General features: G+C 37.5%; 1 protein-coding gene across 5 annotated transcripts in view; it reads right to left on the reverse strand.

Moving 5' to 3' along the window:
* LNPK (lunapark, ER junction formation factor) overlaps nt 1-27,009 on the reverse strand; it is a 54,474-nt gene extending 27,465 nt beyond the window's left edge. For 2 of the 5 annotated variants that reach the window (XR_008450356.1, XM_054069711.1), the window contains exons 1-9: nt 26,918-27,002; nt 22,684-22,764; nt 21,466-21,510; nt 19,948-20,135; nt 16,590-16,648; nt 13,391-13,431; nt 6,854-6,934; nt 6,714-6,765; nt 382-600 (exon numbers count right to left, since the gene is read on the reverse strand). Coding sequence is in view for 4 of the 5 variants with exons in the window: in XM_054069711.1 (XP_053925686.1) it covers nt 382-600; nt 6,714-6,765; nt 6,854-6,934; nt 13,391-13,431; nt 16,590-16,648; nt 19,948-20,135; nt 21,466-21,510; nt 22,684-22,710 (712 nt within the window). In the remaining variant the exon portion in view is untranslated. Of the gene's footprint in view, nt 1-381; nt 601-6,713; nt 6,766-6,853; nt 6,935-13,390; nt 13,432-16,589; nt 16,649-19,947; nt 20,136-21,465; nt 21,511-22,683; nt 22,838-26,917 lie in introns of all 5 variants that reach the window. The other 3 variants (XM_054069713.1, XM_054069712.1, XM_054069714.1) reach the window with 3 other exon arrangements.
* Nucleotides 27,010-27,872: the final 863 nt, after the last annotated feature.

Below are 27,872 nucleotides of genomic sequence, written 5' to 3' on the forward strand. Positions count from 1 at the left end.
CGCTCAAGGTTTAGTGAGAAACATGAATGTATTCTGAAAGTGTTCTCCTTTGTACCTGATTTATATAAGCATAGAGCTCTTCTAAACCAAGAACGTAAAAAGGTATGCTATATTGTTGACTACAGAATACTGCAAAGTTTTATTGCCATTTAAACAAAGAAGCCATAACAGTTAAATGAGCTCAGGCAATAGGTTTCAGCATCAAAAGGTGCCAGCTGTAAAGAGTTACAGCTAATTGAATATGGAACTCCTGCTTAATCAGATAACTGCTCTGCTATTTCCAAATGAAATGCCATTTCCATACAGTCTGAAAATGGCCTATTTTATTGGTAACCAGAGAAAACAATATAAACTCTAAATAACATTAAGTGTTCTGTTTACCCATGCCAGGCACCGAAGTAGCAGGGGATCCAGGGCGTCTTGGCAAAACATTTGACTGCAAGGATGGCACAATAGTTCTTTCTGTGGGTCCACTCGGAGTTGATGCATCTCTTTGCAGATTAGGAGATGCTGGAACCAGTGATTTCGGAGAGCCTTGTCCAGGAGTAGCAGGCAGGGGTGTAGAAGCATTTCTTTGAGCTGTGGTCCTCTGACGAATTTCTAACAACAACACATACATACTGAATTTAATATCTAGCATTATAAGCAAGAGATTAGTAAGAGTACATTAATGTCATTATTCCAACCAGCAAATTGTACAGTCAAACAGAACCAGAAAGGTCTATAACTAAAGATCACCAGTTGCTTGACTGAGCATGCCATAAAAATAAACACCACACAGAATATTATTAATAGCAATAATCATTAACTTAAACACTTGGGGCAAAATTCTTCCAGAAGAAAATTTACAGATACCTACCCCTTATGATTCTGTTCTCCAAGCCAGAATGTCAGAGATACAGCTAGATTGAAACCACAGTGTACAGACAGAACCAACCACTGGTTTCACCCTATGGTTTAAACATGCCTTCAAGTACTCAGTGTTCTACGGGACCAAAAATTATTCAGTCAATGTCTAAAATATCCAGGCTAATCCCCTAGAGTTATTAAGCATTTTCCAGATCAGATAAATGAAACAATTCTAATGCCAGAAAAAAATGGAATGCTTGATTCAGATCAGTTTCATTCACTTTTTCAGCAACCCTACCAATAAGCCACATGCTTGGATTGTCACAAAGCAAGAACAGGCTCTGCTGGAACGTGTCCTCTTACCTCTTCTCACTCCACTATCAGAGTTGTTATTAAATCGCCATTATGAAAAACTTAATAAGTTTCCTCAATTCTTCTTACCTGAAGCCACATTACTCATTAACGCCAATGGGAGTATCATCACAGTAAATATATCAATGCTTGGATATTATATTATACTGCAAATCTAAAGCTCCATTATATTTTTTCCCCAAAATAAGCCAGGAACAGTTTTCATGAACAGCAGTCGCTACAATCAATTTCTCATCCCAACTATACCTAACCACTTCTGGGGAACCTTTGAGATACACTATTGCAACAAATCTAACTGAAATGTAACCCTCACTTTAGGGCTGCAGGCATTAACATGGTTAACAAGTGACAAGCTTAGCCTCTAAAAGGTACACCCCAAGAATGCCAATGCTTAAGTACCCTAGAGAGTTAAGTCACTAGCACCCATGTTGCTCTGAACAAGTTTGCTCATCTTCCTTCACAACTGAATGAAACTTAACATTAGAACTGGGCTTTAAACTAATCTCCCTGAGTTTCAAGACTAGAGATATTTATCTACTGACTTTGTGCCAGGCTGGAAGAGTTTATAGGTTCAATGGCGACCGGCCACAGGGAGGTGGGTGTGCTGAGGTCTGAAGGAACGATCACTGTCCCCAGAAGTACGATATTACCACGCTAAGCTGCTGTATGGGCTGGAGGAGGTGGGGCGTGTCTGACATCAGCTTACACTAGCTAAGAAAGAGTTGCTATCACTGGAGTATTAGGTCAAACATAAGAGTTCTGTTGGAAAATCGCCAGCATCTAGTGCCACAAATCTGCAGAAAACATAGCCTGTTCTTGCCCGCTTCTCTGTACATGTATAAAGTAGATTAATATACACCAGAAGAAAGAATAAGAGACTTTAGTATCACTAGCTAGAAGACTACAATTGCACAAAGTCTTACTAAAAATCCACCTAGTTCAGTTTCCTACAGAGCAGAAAAAATTACCGGTTTTCCCCTGTTGCACCTTCATGCACATGACTGCATTACTTCACACACTATCCAAGTTAGATCAAACAATGAGCATGAAGATTCTGTATCCTAACTGGTTTTAGCAAGTAAAGTTTGTCTCCTCACTATTTAAACTGTTCAGAATCTGGAAACCAGGCAAAATTGCTAAGCTACAGAAATTCCTTTAAGGTTTCCTTGGTGACTTGTTTCTATTTTGATAACTGCTCCTGTGGTGAAAGTTTTACTTTAATCAAGAATTCATTTATGATGAACCTCACCATTGACATTTCTTTGAAAGCTTTTTCTGAGATATCTTAGCAGTAACCTTTGAAGTCTAACTACATCAGAATAACTGCATCATCCTCTCCATGCCATGTGACCAAGTGGCATAACACATCTACAAATATATTGACTCTGCTCCATGATTTATTTATCCATACATTCAAGTGTGTATAGTTTCCACTCATGTACTAGTTTCAAAAAATGAAGTCAAAGGTATGCAACTTCTCAACTTCTCAGCTCTACAGATTTTTTTTTTTTTAGAAATGGTAAATATGAAGCCTAACTCCACTTGTTCCAAGATTACTCTAAACATCTATAACAAGACATTTTAATTGACTTCTAAAATTCCTACATTCTTTTCCATTACAAAGCCTGCTTTATTATGGTTGTACTTATAAAAATGACAAAGATCATAACTATCATTTCTACACATGGAGGTTACTTCTACATTTTGAAGACTGCCTTCCTATATCATGTGGTTTGAGCATGTCGACTTTGGTTGCTTAACAGCTCTGAGTGGGTTTTGATAGGTAACCAATATATCCACATTTATTCTGAGCCCATAATATCCTATTTCTAAGCAATTTCCATGCTTCCTGCAAGAGCTTTGAACCTTTTGCCTCTTATTTCTGAAGGGTCATTTTTGGCAGGTGTTCTTTAAAAATGCTTTTCATTTTTAGCAAGTTACTGCTGCTTTAACAACTCTTTCCTTGTATTTTTGCTCCTACAAAGATGGCAAGCCCAAGCACTTTACAGTCAGCATTAGATAGATGTGCTTCAGTAGACTTAGTCTCAATACAGAGGGAAGAACGTAAGACTCATTGCTTAGTTTCCACAAAATTATATCGGGTTATTCACAAGGCTTCCCCCTCACTCCACTCTGAGTTCATTTGGCTTTCACTCTATTCTTATTTCATACTTAAGAGAGCCTGCCAACACTCTGCTGCTCCCCAGGTAAGAGAAGTTACCAGCAGAACTTATATTATGAGAAAACAAGAAATGCTCTCCTTGACAAGACCGCCACCCCTTCTATCCCAGTATTTCACCTTTTAGAGTGGCTGTAGATGTTTTTTTAATAACACACAAATCTGAACACTTTCTGTTGCCTACAATTCTGATACCACTCCCCTGATCCATAAATGCATTGTCAGGGATGTTAAAGCATACAGCCTCATCTAATCATTTTAGTATCCCATAAGGACACTGTTGCCCATGAACTCCCCTAATTCCTTTTAAACTTGCTGCCCACTTCCACGATAACAGACCTAAAACTCTTCTGCAGTTATAGGATATGACCTATATTCTTCTCAAACTACCTTATGTTAAGATGCAATGTGTTAATTATGAGCCTCTTGCAAAGTTCCAGATTTCCATAACTCACGTTTCCCAAGTTAGCCGAGTAACATGTCTCAATAATAACACACTATACAGCTACTGCCGCAGTTTTAAGAAATTTGGCAATTTACCAAGACTCTTTTTTCCCCAAAGTATTTTTGTACATCTGCAACCAACTGTACGAAGAGAGACAAATAACTTTAAAATAGAACTTTTATTCTTCAAGCACACCGGGAGTCCATATTCTGCCATTACTGGCACTGAACAATCCATACACATAAGGAGATACATTATATAACAGGGCTACTACTCACAACTGATGATTCAGTATGATCTCTTAAAGAATATTAAGATATTGCCACCACTGAGACAGCTGTATCTTTCATGTTTACAAGCATAACTATTATATTTCCCCCTCACCTCAAAACTCCTTGACTTTTGTAGAGAAGAATACATCATATTTAAAGAGCTACAGCACAGTGCAGGTCAATAGATAGTTCACGTAACTTATTGGCTTTAGTGGCAAAAAACAATATAGACTTTTTTCTTTCTCCTCATGCCTGTATCCATCCCACAGCTTGCAACTCTTATTGCATTATTTTTAATTCAGGTTATGGAGTGATTGCATTTACAGTCCTGCTAACAGTTGTATTAGCACAATGAAGGCAGCAGGTATCAACAGGATGCTGTAGATAAATATTTATTCCACTGCCAATATATACTTATCCTATTTTTCTCACACAGCTTAAATACTGAATAACTATATGCTCATTAATTCTACCCCTTAAAACATTTCTGAATAGATAACATTGCACTTAAGTTTTCAAATTCTTTTCCTTCTGGATTTCCAAGTGCTTTCTTATGCCAAACACTGTACCCATCCAAATAACTTGTTAAAACTACAATTAGAAGCATGTGTCAAAACCACAAAAACTGCAAAAGCAGCTAAATACATATGAAAATCAGGGCACTACCAGTTGTTTTTCTGAGAACCAACTCCTAAGTAATGCTGATTAAATCTTTGTACTAATTAGCATGATGCGTTAAGTTTCATTTCAGCTGGTCTGTCAAAAACATACCAACTAACCAACCTTTCATAAGCTGGCTCATGCATAACATTGCCCAATCTGACTGGGGGCCACACCTTGAAGAGTGTCTTCAGTTTTACAAAGACATCGAGCTGCTGGAGTGTGTCCAAAAAAGGACAACAAAGCTGGTGAATGGTCTGGAGAACAAGAGTTATGAGGTGCAGCCGAGGGAAGTGAGATTGTTTGGAGAAAAGAGACAGAGGGGAGACCTCATTGTCCTCTACAATTACCTGTGTGGTGGTTGTGGCAAGGTGGGTGTCGATCTCTTCTCCTAAGTAAGAAATGATAGGACAAGAGGAAATGGCTTTAAGCTGCAGCATGTGAGGTTTAGACTGGATATTAGGAACGACTATTTCATTGAGAGGGTTGTCAAGCATTAGAACAGGCTGCCCAGGGAATTGATTGAGTCACCATCCCTGGAGGTACTCAAAAGAAGTGTGGATGTGGTACTTAGGGACATGGTTTAGTGGTGAACTTGGCAGTCTTAGGTTTACCATTGGACTTCATGATTCTAAAGGAAAAGCTGTTGTGTTTAGGGCACTAGAAGGGATAAAAGCTGAACTGCTAATGTACTGCAATGCAACTACTCACTGTCAATGTCAATAAGTAAGGATGGGCTAAAAATGTTTTCATGACAATTTAAAGATAAATCAAAAAGAACAAAACAGTGGATTTGACCATGCAAGCTTATAAACACCCTTATTAGTAAATCCAGGTCCTCTGAACCCACCAAAACCATCACTTCAAAAGCAACAAAAGAGACAAAACTTTGGTTACTCACAAGAATTAGACACAAAGTCGACAATTCTAATATACGCTCTCAAGTAATCTGTTTATTTTGGGGAAGTTATGCACATCAGATTCTGCAGTTCATTTTGAGCACAGGTCTCAGAGATCCATGCTCCCAGAGACTCTTAAGACAGTCAATTTAGACCCTACAAGTCTGAGTTGGTTATAACAGCAAATTAGTACTCACACTTTGAGACAGATCTTTGTAGATATCTTCAGCGTTGTAATACAACTTGGCCTTTATACTGTGTTAATACTAACATTTTCACTTTAATCACAGAATATTACACTCAACTCCAACAAAAACTTAACAGTAGCTTGTTTGCAAAAGTAAAAAAAAAAAAAAAAAACTGTAGCTTGTTTGCTTTTTTTTAACTTGTAGTCCACACTTTTAATTAAAACATTCTATTGGGACAGTGTGGGAGAGAGATCTTTTCAGTCTTGAAACGTGTTTGTGCAATCAAGAAACAGGGCTTCCTTGAAAATGTGTGCAAGTTTTTTCTACTTCATTTATTATTTCATTAAATAACACCTTTAAACGGAACATCATAAACCAGTAAAGAACCATCCATTCTTTGCAATTAGAAAATACCCACTTTCTGCACTAGCTTGGTGGAATCTCTTCATCCACCATATAAAAGTAGCTTAAGCACTGCATTAGGAAAGGTCTAACTAGCCAGAAACAGAAATGAAAAGCTAAGTCAGTGAACATTACATATGATTTGAAAGCAGCACCTTACTACTCTAGAAAAATTGCAAGTATGCAACAAGAAGTTAATTTTCTCTCTGCTTTAGCATCAAGCAGCATTAAACATCCTGCTGTCTAGAAGAGCATCAGCCTTTAGTAATAGATCCCTTGTCTGAAAAGCACCCAACAGTAACAGGCATAGTCTAATAAACAATCTATTAACCCTAAGTAAAGGTCAATTGATCTACAAATTTTTATCAGAGACACACTTCTAGAGTGGAAATTGCTATGAAAGATGAGGATCTATGCTAAAGAACAGCCGTTTTACAGGGCTATTACCTTGTCCAGGTCTCGAGGTTGCAGATGTTCCAGCAGATGGCAGTTCAGCCTCCTGTCAATTAATTACAAATAACATTACCTGAATGTTCAGTGCCATAGTACCATTCATATTAGATCCATATTAATACCAAGATTCTTACCTTTGCACTTGATTCTGGATCAAACCTTTCTAGGATTAATTTAGCAGTCTTGTACGTTTCCTTCTCCATTACTTCTTCAAGCTGGAAACAAAAGGTTCCACACATCAATACAGAATTCTTCAAAGTATTTTCCCTATATCCTCCCATTTATAGGCAACTTATTACCAAAAGGTGAAGCTCAGTCCAACAAATGAGCAGTATGTTCAATACCTCTGAATCTACTGAATACCATGGAAATGAAATTTTGCTTTAAAAAATAGTTTCTAAACTCTAATGGGCTACTTGTATTTAACAGCTTTATTGCAAGGAAACACCAAATATTGCTAATTGTTTATATATAATGAGGAGAATAATTACATGCACCAACTTCAATAATGGAATGTGCAAAAATCTATCAGCCATCATTATTGGAAGTTATTAGACATGACAAGCGAATGACAGGCAATTCCTTAGATTTATTTCCTCATAGCACTTAATGCTATTAATTTAAAGAAGGTCATTAGCCAAGTACTTTACAGAATAAAGTCTCTGTGCCAATTAACTGCTGTCAGCATCGATTTTAGATTATTTATTAGCAGAAGCAATTAGCTTGCTGCAAATGCTGTGAAAACTCACTAACTAGAGAACAGCCATGGAATTTGCTCAAATGACTTTAAAGGCTGGAGCTCCATCTTTACAGTGCTTAAAACTGCTTTTCAGAAAAAAGGGAACATGTTAAGAATTTAAATAAAAAAATTACTAAGAACTATGCATACTTTAGGGAGTGTAATTAAAGCACTTCATTATTACAGCATTTTATTTACAATGCACTCAAGTGGCTTTATAGCTAATACATGGGCTTAATTAAAAAAGTAATCACTAGTAAAGTATCATTTTAGTGGTTAACAGCCAACATCAGAAGAAGCTTAACTTTGAAACAGAGATAGTTGAAGTCATGACAAATAGGTAATATGTATAGAAATTATAATGCATTTTACAGTATCTTAAGCAGACCTTTTCTCCTAGATATGCTGACTAATGGCCACATTCAGCTAAAAGTGGAGAGTTTGTTTTTTCTAAAGCTTGCTGTTGGCATAAACTGCAAAACTGAAAAGGTCAGTGGTCAAAAAATTAAGTTCTCTCAAACTCATTTATCACTGCTAAAATAACAAATGGTGCACGTTAACATGACTTTTACACTATTATTTAGGTAGTGAGAAACTAAAGTTTCAGCCATTCTGCATATACATACCTTGTAGAGAATTTACCTTTAGACAGGCCTCAGAATTACAAATAGACCTCAGAAGCTAAATAAAATTCACTCAGTGTAATGGATACACAGTATCCATTTAACGGCTCCCTCCTACATACACTACCAGAACTTTAAGGCAAGGAATACTATCCAGGCTATTAATTAAGGACTGCTGAAACAAAAGGAAGTGAAGAGGTAAGTAAAAATCAATTTCCTAAGCTTGTATTTCAGCAGGACTTTGGAGTTAACTCACTAACTTTGTAAAACAAATGCCACACAGTGCAATAAGATCAAAGTTAAGGGTCTACTAGGAAAAATAAATTATTTATTGCTTATAAAAGTGAAAACCATAAGGCAGACCTTTATACGAAGGGGACAAGTTAGTGAGGTGAAGCTGCAAAGTGGGGAAGTCTTAACAGTCAGTATCAATATCTGGCCTCCAAATCAAAACAAAATCCCAAGACACTTTACATCAATTAACATATAATGCATGCAGTTGTCTTTATAGCCACACAGGAAAATGAGAAATAATCTTCTCTAGAAGAAGGTGACCTTTAGGAAGACAGAAATCAAAATGCTCCATCACTTGACACTTCCCTTATCTAACACACTTCTTGCTATAGCAGTATTAGATAGGATGGTAGCTATTTGTGGATATAGGTTTAGCCAAAACAGTAACAATATTTTGAAATGGAAAAATTTTGCTGTCATCACAAGATTCAGATGTCAACGTTTTCTTTACATGACAGATTTATTGGATAATTCAACAAGGTACTCTTCACATTTTGGAATTGGTAAATAGCTTTGATTCTAGTAAAGCTGAATCTGAACAAGAATTCCATTTCACAACTGACTACAAGTTTCTTGAAAATGTATAGAAATTGTCAAGATTCTATAAGCACGCCCACAGTTCTCATGGATTCATTTCTAGGATACATTTTCCTGAAATCAATTGTAATTTGCCTGACAAAATTAAGTAAGGAATCAAACAGGTCAAAGTTTACATGGTCTTTGAGAAAATCAGTAGAATAACTAGAAACAAAAAAGGGCCTGTGTAAAATTTAAATATTATCTCGACATTTGCATAGCAGAAGAAACCGGCTTATGCACTGCCACAATTTATAAGCAATGAGCGAGCTCATTTCTAAATGCAAATTAACATACTGACTTACGGATTATTTGCCATCCTGAAGCATAACCTTGGAAAGGTTAACCTAGAGCTGCGCGCTGGCTCACTAACACAGCAAATTGCTCAACACCTCCTGCTTTTTTTTCCATAACACATTCTTCTCCAAGGTCCAAAACTTTTCCTTGACAAACATTTTCTACTTTCTGCCAAGGGCTAATTCACAGTCCATTACAATTAAGCTTAAATGCTCAGTATCCAGAATCACAAGTGAAGTCTATGGAAGTTAATACCTGCCTAATCATGGACTTTTCAAATTTATTTCATGGCATTAACCACATCTTATTAAAGAGGCACGGTCATGTACCACATTCTCTCCTATGAATAATTGCATGGATGACCTCCTTTCCAACTGGCAACCAAACAGAATTCCTGTGTCAACAACATTAGTTACCCATACTGAAAAGTAATATGAGTAATGTATGTTAAGCTTCTTGTAAATGCAGTTTAGCAACTGGAAGTCTGAAGTACTGGCACAGTGCAGACTACTTATTTGACATCCTTCCACGAGTTCTTACATTGAATTACTTGGTATATCAAAAGCAACTATGGTGAGGTATTTCTTCATGTTCACACCAAATCACACAAGATGAATTTCAGTCTACCATGTAAGATTTGCCAGTACACATCACGAAAGTTTCCTTAAAATAGGAAATAAATCATTTAAGCCAAAACAATCAAGTATACTCTTGATAGATCCATGCAAACACTAAAACAACTGAAGTAACTGCTTTGTGTGAGCACTACATGAAAGAAACCTCATTTGATCATTCATCAGTAAATACGACTTTTAACTGTATTTTGACCTTACAACTGCACATTTGCATTATTCTAGCATATATTGGGTAGAAGAGACTGGGTTTTTAGAAAAACCAACTCCTCGCAGAGTTTGTCACATACGAAGGGTTATCAAAATATCTATAGTTTTCTAAGCTTGGAAGCCTAAAGGTATGAAGTTAAACATATGCATTTTTTCTATTATTAACATAACTCCAAGCAGCCTTAAAATTGGACTTTTCTTTCTTTCCATTGGAAAATTAACAGATGCAAGTTTCTAATTTCTTACCTGAAAGGGCTAGGAAGTCTGCCCAAGTCTAATATTATACTCAGCCAATTATAACAGAATAGCTGAGCAAACTTCAGCAATGTTTAATTACAGCATTAGAAAAGTTATCACTATACTATCTTCAAAAATCTGTCCTCAGGCTAAGAATTACTCCATTTTTAAGACTGCTGCTCCAGGTAACATCTCCACTAATTTCCACTTGTAGCAGCTTAATACATGTTCTGTGCCCTTGCTTTAATATGCTTAACCCTCTGAACTTGCTCATCTATACATATTCAGGCTTAAGGGCTGACATCCTCATTAACCAGTAACTCTTAAGGCCAAAATTACAGCTACATGATCATGAATGCAAATAGAGTTATCCCTTACAACCAAGGGGGAGGAAAAGTTGTACCTTGAAGCAGTGCCTTAGTTATGGCTATGAATTTCATCCCTATTCCCAATCCATAAAGTATTCAACATGTTTTAAAGCATACACTAGAAAAAAAAAGCGGTGTGGAGAGTCAGCCCTGTTTAATTAAACAAGTATTACACAAATTTTGAGTCAAAGCACAGGACAGACAATATTAACGGGCACTTACAGATAAGTATCTATATTTGTGTTTGTCAGATATTTTACCCACATGAATCCATGTGATTATGCCACTAAAGACTGAAGCATTTTGAACACAACTCAAGTTCTATTGAGCAGTTCATCACACAGTCACCAGTGCATTATATAGAATCACAGAATGGATTGGGTCAGAAAGAACCTTAAAGATCATTCAGTTCCATCTTCCACTACATCAGGATGCTCAAAGCCTCATCTAGTAGATGAGGAGCTAATCCATTATAGGCACCCTTTAGCACGTAAGTACTGTCACCAGGGAAAAGGTGGACCACGTGCATGTAAAGCAGAAACACTGTAACATTTTTTAAAAGGACAATTGTCTTCAATATAAGATTTCTCCAGCAATCACGTAGCTGAGCTGTAATGAAGTGAAACCATAGCTGTCGTGGCAGGTTGACAGTTCCTAGACAACAATTTGTATTATAAATAAACAGGAAACACATAATTTCCTTATCCCAGATACCTTGAGGATCACAATGTAAATATCTTAGTAACTAATCCTATTTGTAAACCCAGTAGGAACCAGGCACCCACAAGATCAGGAGGTAATTATGGACTTTTTATTCCCCTCAGATTGAAAAATAGCTGAATTACTGGTTACTAGACTTCTCAGAACTCTGTTTTACCAATGCTACTTCCAGGTATGTCTTTAAAGATTAAAGCTTAACATGCATATATACTAATGGCAATGTATATTTCCAGGTTTAAACTCCCCGTAGTTACACTGTAATTTCTACATTGTTCATGAAGAGTTCATGCAGTCACTTAACTACCACCCGCTCTTCCACAATGTTGCTTTTTTTGCATATGCAAAATACATATTTACATCTTGTTTCAACAGCATCAATTCCCAAAGTAAAAAACTTTCCCCTTTATAAAACAGATTTTTTTCAAACTAATCTTTTATTCAATGCCTTTTCGCTAAAGTGATTCTCACACAGAAATTCAGCATTACTAGTTCTTCTAAAATACAAAGATTTTCATGACTCAGAAAAACAAACTTATTTAACTGAAGGCTTTCCCTCCAAAGCTACTCAATGACTATGTAAATTAGAGAGTAATTTCATTTAAGCAGTTTTCACAAAATTAGATTCAATTAAAAAGATAGTTTTAATACTCATTTATTTCATTCTTAGAAAGTGTAAGCCTATCCAATTCCTTTTTATCACCTCTCCAACCAAAGGACACTTCCATTTAATAGATTCCTTAATATAAAGACTAGCAGATCATCTTTATCAAAGGGCTATGACATAATTAGGCCACAGGTTATACTTTTTACATCTACATTTTAAAAGTGATAAAAAACCTGAGTGGAAGATCAGTGAAATCCATTTGCCCTACAAAGGCCACATAACACCAGACTCTTACCTGACTCCTTTCTGGTAGCTTTATTGTGGGTTTCCTATTAATTTAGCTATCACAGCAAAATCCAGAAGGCAAACACTTTGGGAAACTCATTAACAATAAAGCCTCACAAGCATCTGGAGCTTTTTTGGGGGGGTGAGGAGCTCTTGTGTTGTGGGGTGTGGGGGAGGTTGTTTGGGTAAGGGAGTTTTGTGTTTTTATGGTGGAGGTTTTCAAGCTCTGCCTTACAAGGCAGATGAAGCCAACAACATAAAGTAAGCAGAGAACTTCCTTATGGAATTATTAAGTAGTGAAGAAATGGCTTTCAGCATTACAAACTTCACGAAGAGTGCTAGCTATCCAAGATTCAGAATCTTTTCCATCCTAAATTTGTCTTCCTAAGATTGTGTTGATGCAGCTGAAGCAAATACCTGGCATACACCAGTTTTGTACTATTCACTCTTCCACACAGCTCAAAAAATAGCTGACCTTAAGACAACTGATAAGATTGGTAAGTGACAAGATAAATTTTTTAGGAGAGAATGTAATGCAAGAAATGTGTAGTACAAAAATAAGATGGACAAGGATGGGAAGTAAGTGGTGATGAATTTAAGACATAAACAATAATCTGTTACTTGATGAAAAAGTGAATCCAGACAAGATGGAAGTCTTTTTGGCTATATATGAATAACACATTAAGTGACAGAGTAACTATTGAAGATAGTTGTACTCCGTGTTCTTAAATCAGTACAACATCTACCACTTATAAGTCCAAAGCAAAAGTGGTAGTCAACAATAAGTAGGTTTGAGTACACTTTTTTTTCTGACAACACCATCACTTTACATAGATCTAGCAACACTAAAACACAAGGTTTAAGTTAAATTAGAAGTACACAGTTTATTGTTATATGCAAGCAGTCCTTTAATTTTGGTGTAAGGAAAACCTTGTGTGGTACTATAAAATGTATGAAAACAGAGAAATGGTAATAGTTTCACCTCCCTCCACTCTTCATCTATACATTACAATCAAAGTCAACCTTTAAAGATGCAAACACACTTTAGTGAGCCACAACAACTAGCTTTTTTGAAGTTTTACTTACTATTTTTTTCTTTTGAGATTTTAGATCTTCCAGCGCATCATCTAAAAGAAGGACATCATACATTAGTTTTCAAATATAAAGAAGAGATACTTTCAGCACACTCTAAACATTGACTTCTCCCTATGAGATCAGTAAGTTATGTCCTGGCCACTACCAATCCTACATTAGTAAACTTTCCATGAAATAAAGTTTTTGTGTAAAAATAAATCATTTTAAATCCTAAAACTGCTTATAAATTATAGCTCACTTATCACTTCACAGATATAACTATTAAAAAGTTTTATGTACCATTTCCTCATTAAGCAAACCAATTCTTGCCAGCGCCCTGCTTTGACCCACATTAAAACTGGTACAACAATGGACCAAATACACTTAATCTCACGAGTCAAACTACAGAAAAGAAGTCTTGAGGTCTAATTATTAATATATCCAAGTACTAGATTTACTGGCTTCAGTATTTCACCTAAGCCTCTTAACACATGCTAGTTTCAAATGCCAGGTCAGTTCTGAGCTTCAAATCTCTATCTATTTCACCCTTTCAACATTTTCAGACTATAGCAAAATCCCTGATTTTGCAAGAAAAGCTACCAGAGGGTCATTTTACTACTAAATGTTAAGATATTCTGTTACAGCCAGTAGTCATAGCATCTAACCTCTCTAAAAGGAAAGGAAAAAAGAAAGGTCAAATACACGGGGGATTTTCCTTTAAGTCAGTGCTTGCAGCTTGGCACACATGGAAAACTCACTGTAATAAAATATCACCTAATATAGAAAATATTATATCTTGATAAATCCATTTTCTACTACCTCCTTTACAGCAAGAAGCGGTTAACAAAGAACTGACTTATTAGCTCTTTCTCAGCTCTACTGGACAACAGCAGATTACTTCCTGTGAGATAAAATTCCCATTTTTAATTTTCAAAAAAAAAAAAAAAAGGTTTCACAGAACTACAAGAAACAAAAACAAAATGCACCAAACCAAATGCGTACATTTTTCTATCTTAAATGCAACACTTTTTTAACATTACTTCAGGAACACTACTGTTACTTGAGAATAAGGGAACACAATTACTTGGACTTTTTCAGAAAGTAGAAACTCATTTTGATAAACCACTTCATTAAATATACAAAATACTAAAACTGGGCATGTACATATTTCAAAGTTTATGCAATGGAAAAAGTAAATACAAAGAACCTTCATTACTTCAGACAAACAGAACACAGAACAAGACTCTATTTAGGACTGGGCTGGACCACAGTAGATAGACAATTCCAGGAATCGTGCATCTTCAAATTAACAATTTATCTCTCCCCACCAAGTTTTAAGTTTATATCAGAACACAACCTCTCATGTAGTCCCACATAGAACTTCAAATGCACAGCCACCATATAGGACAGTAAACAGCACATTACCATCAGTTGTTAAGAAACAGAAGCTGCTTTTGGTATAGAAATGCCTAGAACATCTTCAAGCATATCCTCTCACAAAGCAGTACAATCACTTTAAAGCCTGGCCATTGTTTCTGATCACTTTATCTCCTGTGTTCAACAAGAACCCCAGGAAACACCTGCCCCTTCAAACCTGGCCAAATGGCAATTACTGCAAATTACTCTCAAGAAACCAATATATCTCATCTTAATTAAGCCTACAGAAAAAAGAATTCATACTGAAGAAGTCAATACCTGAAAGATACTACATTTATTCTCTCTATGCTTTGGGACAAATCAGCCTAAATCTTCTTCAACAGCTGTTTGCCTGATAAGTCTTAAAAACTGAAATTCCATGATCTCTCTATATCATCTTTCCTAGTGTCTCACTAGGAATTTTCCTCATTCAGAGCATGGTTCCCAGAGCTGGTGTATGCTGGTTATTTAGTATTGTAAAACGTTATGCTGGATAATCATCTCTAGTGACTCAATGTGTTATATCAACTTATCCCAGAGTAAAAGACTAGCTCCAAGCCACTCAGTTGCCGGTCTACTCTCAGCTACGTTTTCTCCTGCTTTACTGCTGTAACTTCTGCATTGCAGATTTGGTTTCTCTTTTCCAAATACAGGACTTCATCTTTGAAGTAAACCACTTCATTTTTGCCCGATCTCTGGAATAATGCAGAAATAATCCCTTTTGGCATGTTTTAACATCTACTAAAACCCTTTATACACAGGCTCAATAAAAGCACTAGACTTGCTTGCATGCTGAAAACAGCAAAAAAGACATTTAAGCAAACTAGAAAAACATACATACATTGTTTTCTTATCCACCCATGAAATGCAAATATATACTCACCTTAGAAATGAATCACACAGCACCACAGAATATATGGACAATTTTATTCCTACATAAAAATACATGGCCTATGTTTGCATACCAAATGCAAACATTAAGTTTAAGAAAAATTCCAAAAGTGATGTTTAACTCATAAGCTGTCGCAAATTAAATACATCATGTTGTTCTGCAAGTCATAAAATACAGAGCAACATTGAGGTTTTCCTGTGTTATTGCTCACATCACCATGAGATATTGTTACAGGCTAGACTGCTTTCAAAGAAAGTCTCAAATTAAATCTAACTACTGCAGATAAGAGCCACAGATGCAGTTTTTTAAATTTTGGATTAGAATGAATCTGCATGGTTTTTAACAACTTATGTATTTTTGAACACACACATTACTTTGGTTTTGTTACACAGCTCACATTTTCCTTAACTCTCAAAACAGCACAAGAAAAACTGCTTATGCCTTTTCCATTCAGGAAAACTTAAGCATGCTTTGCAGAACTTGGGAGAGAAAAGCTATGTCGACAAATAAACAGGTTTGCAATAAATCTCTTACACATAAAGATAAAAGGTTAAGACTGCTGGAATACAAGATGCAAGTATTAAGCAAATTACTATCATTTTTTGTAAATCTTTTCCCTCACTCTTACTTCTACACTACATTTTATTCCACTACACTTTGAAGCATAGGAAAAAGTTGCCACAATCTTGTAAGTGAAGCGAATGATTAAGCCTTTTCCTTCCCATTCTTTCATGAACGGTGTCATAGAAACAACAGTTTAGCTACTGCTACCCATTCCAGCATCAACCAAAAGGCTACTTGTCTTTTCTTAGAAGACAAATTATCCAAAATATTTACATTTGTATAGCAAGCATCTTTCCCAACTAGATCCATATTCTAGAAAGAGACAGAAAAAATACTTACTATTCCTTTCTGTCCTTTTGGAAAAGAAAAAAATGAGCAGTGTTCTTACAAACCAGATTCTTTAAAACAGAAAGAAGAATTATATCAATTAAAATATATTACAGTAAGCATTTCAGAAGTCATTTAGCTAACAGAAGACTTATCAGGTGAGATTTAATTTCACAAATACAAAGAACAGAAATCAAACAATATTTATACAGAACATTAGAAATTAAATTAGTATCTTACCAACTAGACAGAAACATTCAGCTAAATAAAATCCTCATGTATCTTAAAATTTAATCAAGTATTACTATAGGTAAAAAAAATGAGAAAGCAGCAGCAAGTCACATCATCACTTGCTAAAATGCTCAGTGGGAAATTTTTAAAATCAAGGTACATGCAGCTAGCCGAAAATTACTTAGTCATCACTTCTTATTTGGTAGATTTATGATGCATGTTATCGGAAAACCAAGCTTACCAGCTAAGGCCCAAAATTAAGACCCAGGAGATTTGTGGGAAGAATTCGATACCAATGAAACCCATAAGATACAGCTATTGTACTCTGCTTTTCTGACTCCTGGCAATTTTACAGAGCTCTGAATCCACTCTGTTTCTGTGGGGTTTCAGCTGACTTAGCTCAAACAATAGAGTAGTATCTGTGCTCAGGATAAAGTCAAACTGATCTACGACCATTTTACATTTGAAAGGTCTCTCTGCAATCATCAGGACTTCATTTGTTTTAAAGCTTAGACTTGCTTATAATTATTAAGTTGATTGGCAAGTTATTCAGGGTAAGCCAAGTGGTAAACCTCATACTTCAAGCCCTTCCAAGTACCTCATCCAAAACCCTCCTAGTGCCAGGCACTATAAAGTCTAAAGTACCAATGTTTCATTTAAGAAAAAAAAAAAATCTTAAAGGCTAGCAAGACTCTCTGAATAACAGTTAGTCTAAGAAGGCAGGCAAAAGGCTACAAGATTTCAAACAGAGTTTTGACTTAATTCATAAGAACATCTTTTGCATTTATGTAATAGTTGCACAATTCAAAACGATTTCAAGTATTAACAACAACCTGAGTTAGGCAAGTTAGAACACTGGAATGTGAGAGTAACCCATCCAAGATCAGAAAAATAGAAAAAGAAGTTTAAATCTATTCCACATTCAAAAGCCTGCTGTAAGAACTACTCTAAAAATACAGCTGGCTTTAGTCATTTACACAACGCAAGATGTGTCTCTTCACAAAGTATCAAAAGAAATAAATGTTTTAAGGGGTTTGAATCACCTTAAAGACATATTACGCAGGCAAAACCATTATTTCTATTTTACTGTACCCTTAATAAAAGTGTTCTGCCTAAAGCTTTATTCTAAGCTGCTAGATATACAGTAGTATTTCATTAAATAAAAAAACATTGCCTCTTCAAGAGCTCTGAGGTGAAAGCTTCATAGCAGACCGTTTTAGACCAGTTTTATAAAATATAAAAACATACTTCTATGAAAATCAGAAAAAGCAAGATACAACAGGATCTTGTTCAAATTAAAATCATTTCAAGAGCAGCATCCTTCTAATATGCTAATACATTTCTTCAACATTTCAGCTATTTCAATGTCCATTTTAAATTAATGATGTTATATATTCCTAGAACTTAACTCTCTCTACCAGCATTACTAAGTTGCAGAGACCCTGAGGGAATGACCTAAGGCAGAAATAAGTTGGTGAGTGACTGCAAGCTAGAAAAGGCAGACATATTCCAGTTTGATTAGGGCTGAAAAATCTCTAGAGCTATTACTGGGTGGCAACAGGCATTCAGCATGGAGTCACCTCTTGACCGAAAACAAAGACAAGCTGGCAGTTGCTTGCCATTCATATCTGCCAAAAAAAGCTGAAGGGGAATATACTCAGAGAAAAATCAGATAAACAGTTGCAATAAGAAAACAACAGTCTAATTCTAAACTTTAGTAACCAGATATCCAAATCAGAATTTTATAGAAACCCATCATTCAAAAAAAGAAACAAGAATTGGATTTTTATTCTGTAGTTTGTGCTCCAATGTGAAAATTCATATAGTGCTAGAAGCCATCTCCTTCAGTAATAAGTTTTCAATTCTAAACTAATCCTGACACATCTAAGTGAGAGAAGGCTGGTAATACTCTCTTCACAAGCCTTCCCTGTTAGCATAAAGAAGCCTTGCACAATAACAGACTTTCAATTCCTTGTCATTAAAAACAAGAACAATTCATATTGACGCCAAAGATTAATCTGAGATTTAATTTCTGTATTAGTCCCTTCCAGTTAAGATATTGCCGCCCATGCGTCTTCTCCACAGGATTCCAGAAAAGCAGCATACTAGTACATTATGCATAACACAGTATGACACGCAAAAAAGCATCTTCAAGGGGGGTTTTTTACATGTCATGTTACACTGACCCAAACTAATCAAATTTGCAAAGCCTTAAATATTTACGTTTAACTTCGTCTTTCAAGTCTAAAGGTAGGGCACTGACAAGTCATGTTTTCATACAAAGACATTGTAAAAATATGGACAGTATTTATTACATTCATTTCAGCAAAATAGTAAATATACCGTACTGCCCATCAGTAGGGAAGATGCATAGTAGGCTGCTTCTCCTTGATGGTCTGGGGGAAAGGGAGGCAAGGGAAACAGCTATTTAATGAGGTGGGAACCCATTTTTTCTTTTCAGAAAAATAGTTTTCTTAGTAAACAAAAGCCACTCATGAAGATGAGCAGCCAATTAGCTCAGTGAAGCAAAGTAGTAGGCAATACTTTCTCCTATTCACATCTAATAATGTTAGGATATTTTCTGTTTTTTTCCAGAAAAACAGCTGATTATGTAAAACTAGTCCTCAATATATTTAGGTTGATGACCTTTCAAATCACTTCTGTGTTGACAGTCACGTAATTCTTAAAAGTAAATTTCTCCATTTTTTTATTTTTTCCCAATTTTAACCACTACATTTTACATACAGATTACGTATCTTAAGTGACTTTCATATAGTAGCGTTATTTTTCCAAATAGCAATAGAAATAAAAGCCAAGATAACATCTGTCTATATTATCTTGCAGCTGTTCAATTACAGGTCTCTCTCTAGCCCTAGCATAGTTTTGATAAGCCATGTAATTTTAGGTGCTAACATCTTTTGATGTTAAGACCTAGTACTGCACTAAACCCAGATGCGTGAGAGATATCCTCAAAGAAAATGTCTGCCTAACTATCTTGATTTATTTTAAAAGAAAAAATTCAGCAAGTTATGACAACTCAAGGATTGTCAAATGCAAACCCAAACTCCTGCCAAGATGTATTTTTCTTTTAGAAAAAAGCAGCAGTTAGGAGAAAAAAAAAAAAGGCATATTTACTTACATCAATGGAAATGAAAAAAACGGAAGTGTCATCATCAGCCTTGCTGACCACTCATCCGGAAGACACCAGAAATACACAATCATGCAGGTGGTAAGGTAAAGAAGTGAAGAGTAGAGAAGCAGTCTTCCAACCCATAGTTTCTGTAGTCTTTGATTTTTTTCTCTAAATTCTTCTAATGTCTGTATTTCCTGTAAATAAATAGGGTTCAACCTTATTAGTGAAATTAGTTGGTAGTTTTACTAAGCTGCTTTTAAGTGTCTGCTAAAATTAGCCATATCAATTTGATACTTGATTAGAAAAGCCAAGTGGCTTTTTGATAAATGATGATATTTGCCCAAAGACAACTTTCATAACAAATACATCATCATTAAGGTTATGATATGGGCCACTCGCACTGTATTAGCAGCAACACATCACTACTGGGAAGTTACACTATAAATCGGCACCTTTTCCTATTAGTAACGTGTTAGTATATTTGGGACAACTGGAAAGTGCTAATATCTTATGAATGGCAGTCTTTATGATCACATAAACCACTACCAACCATACTTCACATACTAAATTCATGCACCTGTGGAATTTCAAATATTTCTAATATTTTTCCACTAACGTGGAAAGTTGCTGAAACCTCTCCGTCATTTCACATGTTTTCAATTCAGAATCTTCCTCACATTAAGAATGAAATCCTGAACGTGCCCCATCCCTGGAGGTGTTCAAGGCCAGGTTGGATGGGGCCTTGGGCAGCCTGATCTAGTGGAAGGTGTCCTTGCACACGGCAGGGGTGTTGGAACTAGATGATCTTTAAGGTCCTTTCCAATCCAAACTATTCTATGGTTCTATGTGAATCATGCTTTCGGCATATTAGCAAGTAATCAAGCAGTGCTCTCTGTTTTACCATTCTGACTGCATTTCAAGTGACAACAGGAGTACTCACACTTTCATTAAACAGAAAACGAAAATGTTGACAGCATATTTCCAAACAGTAATTCCCCTGGAGTAGAGATACCTGTCACAAATTCTATCTAAGAATCACAATTGATTACTTAACTGTCTCTATCCAGTTATCCTGCCCCTGACCTTACTTACTACCAATAGTTACAACTCTTGCGCTTAAAAGCATATATTGAAGTTTCCTAATGAGCCTGATGAATGGAACTTTGCACTAGTGACATTCTCCATTACATGGGAGTTTAACCATTAGTTATAATTAAATTGTATAATCAAGCCAACTTCACATTCATTTTCATTTTAGGCTCTCTAAGTAAGTATTTAAACTGTAGTTCCCTACTATCTATTATGCAGTATGGGCTTTTTTAAAATTAGTAATAGTGAGGGGAAAGAAAGATAGCTGCCCATCATAAACTCAGAATCTCTAATACATCTGACTGGAATAATTATAAAAATTATTTAGAATTCCGTGACAGTATTTTACCTAATGTGAAAGAAATACCAGGTCAGTCAAAAGGATGTCAATTTCTAAACAAAAATCAAACAGAACACCAAAAAGCAAATACATACCTTATTAATTTTTTCTAATAGCTCTACAGTGGAAGGCTTTGCCTGCTTACAAATGAAAGAACAAAGATGTTAACCTCACTTTAAAAAAAGCCAATATTTTGAGGATTACTGCGCATTAACAGTTACTTAAAGAAAAGACATTCAAAATAGATTAATATATTACCTACTTTACATAAAGGTAAGGAGCTTCCCTACTTTAATAGTGACTAATAGAACAGACTGTAATCAATCACTATTTTACAGTCAGTATAACTATTAACTGAATGTCCTTCTCCTATACCACAAACAACAAAAAGCTATAATGCCTGTACAGCAATAATGGATGTGGGTGGGAAGCAAAACAGGGAGAGAATTGATGAGTAGAGGGAATAGATGAAACAAAGAGAATATAGGACTTCATTTTTTTATTACTATTCATTCCACACAAAGACACGTGTCCTAAATAAATTATAAGTTATTTGCAATTGCTTATTTCCAGTAAAATTCTCCTTAGTAGTAACCTGGAATCTACCTCCTATTAGTCTTTCCCAATTTTTGAGAAGCATAAAGCCATTACATTCCTCAACCCTTCAGGCCACACTCTCAAAAAACATAGCCCATATTGCATTACTATGAAAGTTAGATTCATTCTATTACATAAAAATGACATTTCATCTAAACTTTTGCCTTTAAAGGAGTTTTGTATGGGGGCTCTGAAATGAATTGATAATACAGAAAGACAAATCTAGACTCAAACTCACACCTGCCAGGTAAGTAGTCAAAAATCTCATGCCTCTCCCTCACAAACTCAGTATAACATTCATATACAAGCCAATAAATAGTTACAAAGACTTGCATAGTTATAAGTAGCTATCAAAATATTAGTTAAAACACACACAGAATGATATTCTGAACATATCCAATTTGACCTAAAACAGCCACCAATCTTTCAAGTTACAGATGCTGCTGTACTGATCTTGATGAAGCACCTCAAAACTATTTAGATTTACAGGAAGAATTAATACTGTATTTTTATAAGTTAATGAAACTAGTGCCAGGCCTGGTACTGCAAAGGAAATAAAGGAGAATTATGCAGTTTAGGGATTTGGCAGAGAATATTTTTGGTCCGACTAACATTCAACTTGCAGTAACAGTCAACCAACAGGCATTAACAAACACCTCCTGCAGACTCACATCTTTAAACTAAAGATTATTACATTGTCACATGATTTTACTCACCCTCCATCTTGAAATTAAACCACCCATCTTCTACTCTGGACAATGTTGGCAGAGCTATCAATCTTCTACAAGAATTCACAGCTAGAAGTGAAGCATTAAGCACTTAGGAGAAATCTATCCGCACAGTCCAAGATTCATAAATTTATTCCAATATCTAAAGGAATCAAAATATTGCATAAAGTCATTACCCAGTTATCTACCTACTTGTTATTTTAAAATCCAGTCTTCTGTTCCACCTCGTAAGTCACCTGATCAGACTTGATGTGACCAAACTTCTTTTTAATTTGGAAGTATTTAACTGGAGGAGTTAAATACTTTACCACCAAAATGCCCAAGCCTTTAAAATTGTTTTTTCTGATGATTATTAAACAGAATTATTTAAGAAACTTCTTTCCAATCATTTCCTGTGCTGCTCGTAAGCATAACTGTCAATGTTCCTTTTCAGCTGTCGCTCCAGGCACTCAGCATTAATATTCCACTACTCGTAAGAAAATGCATCTCTGATAAATCTACTTCCTTTTCATGCTCTCATCAACAAGGTATTGGACGGCACTATGGTTTTTCTTTTGTATCATCGGTTTTAAGTTCAAATAATCAGTTTCTAAAGAGATTTCACTTGCTCTAGGGAAGGACTACATTGGCAGTTCTTCCCTGCACACAATGCATAGTGCAGTCACTAGCACATCAAATGGCCCTAAAGCAATTCCAAAAGTGCAGAAGCAGCTCACCTCACCCTAAACAAACCTGGAACCCATGAACAGCACCAATTTGATGATCTGGCTTGAGGTTCCTTAAACAAAATTGCAGCAACTTTCCATAAGCACATAGTTGGAATCAATTGACTTCGGAACCTTAGGATAGCAGAATTTCTCTCCACTCAATTTGTAAGTTTTTACTTAGTGAATTAAAAAGTGACCAGTTCACAGTAAGCCCAACAGTAAAATAATGCTCAATCCCAACTAGGGCTCAAACCTTTTTAACTCTGGAGTGAAACAGCAGATCTTATTAAAACAAAGCATTGATCTAGTTAGGCAGAAGTATGTGATTACTATCTTGTTTATTAAGTTACCTTTGGTCAAAAAAAGAAAGAAAGAAACCTAATCTCAATTCAAATTTGTTTACAAGTCATCTGAAGGTGGCAGAACAAATTAACATAAAATAAGACACACATTGCCCACTAGCATGAACACTACCGTAGTATCATAACATCTTCACCTTTTAAAAAAGCCAAGGATCTCAGAATCCAGACTATAGGCCCGGTGAATCTAAAAACTAATCATTAAAAGTAAGGATATCCACATCTGAAATGCCACCAAAATGAAGCAACAACAGATGGACAAATTAGTTCTGCTGCTGCCAAATCACTAGCACAAAGGGGTGAGCCACAGAAAGGCACAGTTACCCCTTGGATTTTTGTATAAACTCTCAAAATAATCACTACCACAGCAATTCACCTCAGTAAAGCATCAGCAATTTACTTTTTCAAACACATAATCTAACACTGAGAATTTTATATAATTGTCACTTTGCAGTTACAGGGGAGTTTTTGCATGACATGCATTGCAGTAGATCTGAGTACACACTTTCTTCACAAATATCTCTACAGACACAGATAGTATCTTTACTGCAAAACAATATGAAAGCTATTGTAGCTAGCCCACCAAGCACTAGTTTGGCTTCCCAGCCAAGCCTGCTTCCCTAGCATTGTCACTGCTGTTAGGAGCAATAGTAACTCAGTTGTGGGATGTGGATGCTCACTCGGCCTTTGTGTGCGCCATTTTCCTTCACGCCATAGTTTGAGAACCTCTACAGTAGAAGCATTAGAGAATCTTTTGGGCACGTTACCCCTGTAGGTGACACCAACCTTTCTCAACAATACACCCAGAGTGCTACCTCTACATGTAGGATTTTTTTAAATATCTGGCAAACACCAGGAAGATAAACAGGTTTCACAAGTGTCACCGTGCACATAATTTTACATGAACTATGATGCTGACAGGCTTAGTGTATGCTGCTCTCCGAGTCATTAATACTACCAAAACCCTTCCCCAAAGAGGTATTAAGGGATTAGAGCCATGTCCCAGTTTAGCTCCCCCCAGATCGTTCAGTTGCTAAACTTGAGGCAGCTGTAGTAGTCCCAGTTCTCTCCTGTCACAGGGAAAGGGAAATGATAGAGAGGGGTCGTGGGTTGGAAACTAAAACAGCTTTAATGAAATAATAATAATAACAACAACAAAATCGCACTCCCCATGATCACTACAGTTCACCACTGATGCTGCAGGGCAGGCGCATGGAAAGTCCCAGATCAGACTCAGCAGCAGGTGGGAGCTGAATTCAGTAACTGGAGTCAGGAATGCAGGAACTGGGATTGGGATCAGACAGACAAGGTTCTCACCGGACACCAGTTATCAAAGAAGAAGGCTTGACCCTTGTGATCCCTCAGCTTTATACTGACTGTGATGCTTATGGAATGGAATACCCTGTTGGTCAATTTTGGGTCACCTGCCCTGTCTGCTTCTTCCTGCGGGTGCAAGCCTTTTTTACTCTTTGCTTTACAGCATTCCACCAGCTCTACGATGGGCTTGGTTTCTAAAGGAATAAGTATAAACAGTGATCCTTCTGCATACCAGCAGTCCTACTACTTACTGATAACTATAAATATTAAATGTTATCACTTCTAGAGGCAGATGTCTGAAAAAAACCTTTTTAACTTCAGAAAATTACATTACTTAGAAGAGGCTTATCTGGAAAGCTGGTGAATTGGTTCTGCTTTAGTTCAAACAAGAGTAGGCCACTAGATTCACAGTTTAGTCACTGAAAACTTAGGTAGGAGATAGAGAAATTTCTACAGTTTCTATAGAGCACCTCAGAAGTTTGTGTGCCCTTCTTTAGGGCATGACAACACAAATTGTCTTCAACTGCTTCAACTGCTTCCCACCTGCGACTTCACATACCTACCACTATCTCACTCTTCATAGTAAGAGTCCTCCTTCCACAAGGCTCCTTCCTTCCCATGCTCTAATCAAATTATTGTACTGTACTTCTTCCTTCTGAAGACTGCATTTCTTTAGCACAGAGCTGTCCTTTCCACTCACTGAACACTGTTGCAATTGGACTTACTTCCACAAACATTATCACTGATTTAATACACAAAATAAAAGAACTAGAACATTTGCTAGCCTTACGCTTAAAACTGACAACAGAGGCATTAAAAAACATTTAATGTAGACTCTTAGGAAAATACTTTCACCAATTTTGTTACCCAGCTCTCAAAACGAAAACAGTAGTTTCCTGACAGCATCTCCTCCATCCAAAAAAAAATGCAATTAATCAGCAAAATGCAAAGCAAAAGTGCCACACTAGGAGTATAAGAGCAAAAGTTGTTCCTCCTTTGAGAGAGGGATGAATCATGCACAACTACAGAAGTCATCCACCAACCCATTCATCCAGATGCAAGAAATAGTTTGATGATCTCACTGCACTTTCATCAAGTCAGTCTCAACTTCTTTCAATCTTGCTGTTGATGTTTTAAGACTAAAAGCTCTCAAAAAAACCAGCCTCCAAAATAAACGTTATTGACTGACATGATGAAATTCAAGACTAAACAACATCAAGTCATACTAAAAGAAAAAAGAAGTCAAAAACTTGAAATCAAGGCTCTGCATAGACGTATAGACCTTTCCCTTGAAAGGGGAATGCTTTTTTAAATCAGATATTTTGTAAACTTAGTGACTTCATTTTATGTAAATATTCTCAGATATTTACCATTACAGAGAACAGAATTTTACAGCTAAAATTCACGTTCTTCCATAATTTACTGACCTTAGAAACTTCCACGGTGACCATGAAAAGTTTCTCCTGCTGTGCACGCCCCGAACAAGGCAACAAGCAGGCGCATCCCCCCGCCCCTACTGCCAGCCTGCCCTGGCACCTCTCACTGAAAACAGGACAGCGAGCTCTGGTCGTTTCAAATCCCGTTTCCAGCTGTTTGTTTGCAAACGCCTTACGACGGTCCCGGGCTTCGCAAAGCCTTCACTACAAGGCACATCAGTTCCCGCGCGGAGGCTCCAAAGCGATGGAGCAACGGGCGGGCCGGGGAGGGCGGCGGCAGCGGGCAGCTGCGGCGCCCCCCCGCCTTCCCGGCCGCCCGGGAGCGCCCCGCGCGGGTGTGAAGAGCCACCCGCCGCCCTGCCCCGCCGCGGCCCTCACCACTCCCGCCCCACACAGCGCGTACCTGCCGCGGGCCGAGCCGCACCCCGCCGCCACCCGCCCTGGGAGGGGGCCCGGCCGCCGCGATCCCATCGGCCCCCGCGCCGCCCCGCAGCCAATCAGCGCCCTGTTGCAGCGGCGCGCGACGGGGCGGGGGCGGGGCCGGGACGCCGTGCGAGCCGCGGAGAGGGGCGGGGCCCTGGGCGTGGTGGGGAGCGCGCGGTGTTTTCCCGCGGTGCCTTCCCGCGGTGCCTTCCCGCGTGCCCCGCTGGGCTGTGTAGTGCCCCGCCCCGCCGCGCGCTCCTCGAAGGCGCTGGGCAGCCCGAGCCCGGCCTCCTGCCGCTCTCGCCCGTACTTAACGTACAGGAAGAAGCGTATTTGAACACCGAAGCCGCGAGGGTGATGCTGACCTGCAGAGGTTCGCGGCGGCCGGGGTCGCTACGGGGTCACAGGAAAGGACTGCGCTCCCTGTCCCTTGGTGCTGTGTCACATCTTTTGCTGTGTCCGTTCTTGAGGTTGTTCAACCTGGAGAAGAAAGAGAAGGCTCCAAGGAGACCTTATAGCGACCTTCCAGTACCTGAAGGGGCTACAGGAAAGATGGGGGGGACTGTTTACAAAGGCTTGTAGTGATAGGGTGGGGGGCGGTGGGTATAAATTGGAGAAGGACAGATTTGGACTGGAAGTAAGGAGGAATTTCTTCACCATGAGGGTGGTGAGGCACTGGCACAGGCTGCCCAGGGAAGCTGTGGCTGCCCTATTCTCGAAGGTGTTCAAGGCCAGGCTGGATGAGGATTTGAGCAACCTGCTGTAGTGAGAGGTGTCCCTGCCAATGGCGGGGGGTGGAACTAGACGATCTTTAAGGTCCCTTCCAACCCAAAACTATTCTATGATCGCTTGTCCCATACCGAGGAACAGAGAATATTGGCGCTGTTTGCACTGCCTTTCTCACAAGGTATTAAGTGCCCTGCTCAGAAGTTTTA

The sequence above is a fragment of the Cuculus canorus genome, chromosome 6 (genome assembly GCF_017976375.1).
Source record: "Cuculus canorus isolate bCucCan1 chromosome 6, bCucCan1.pri, whole genome shotgun sequence".
NCBI lineage: Eukaryota > Metazoa > Chordata > Aves > Cuculiformes > Cuculidae > Cuculus > Cuculus canorus.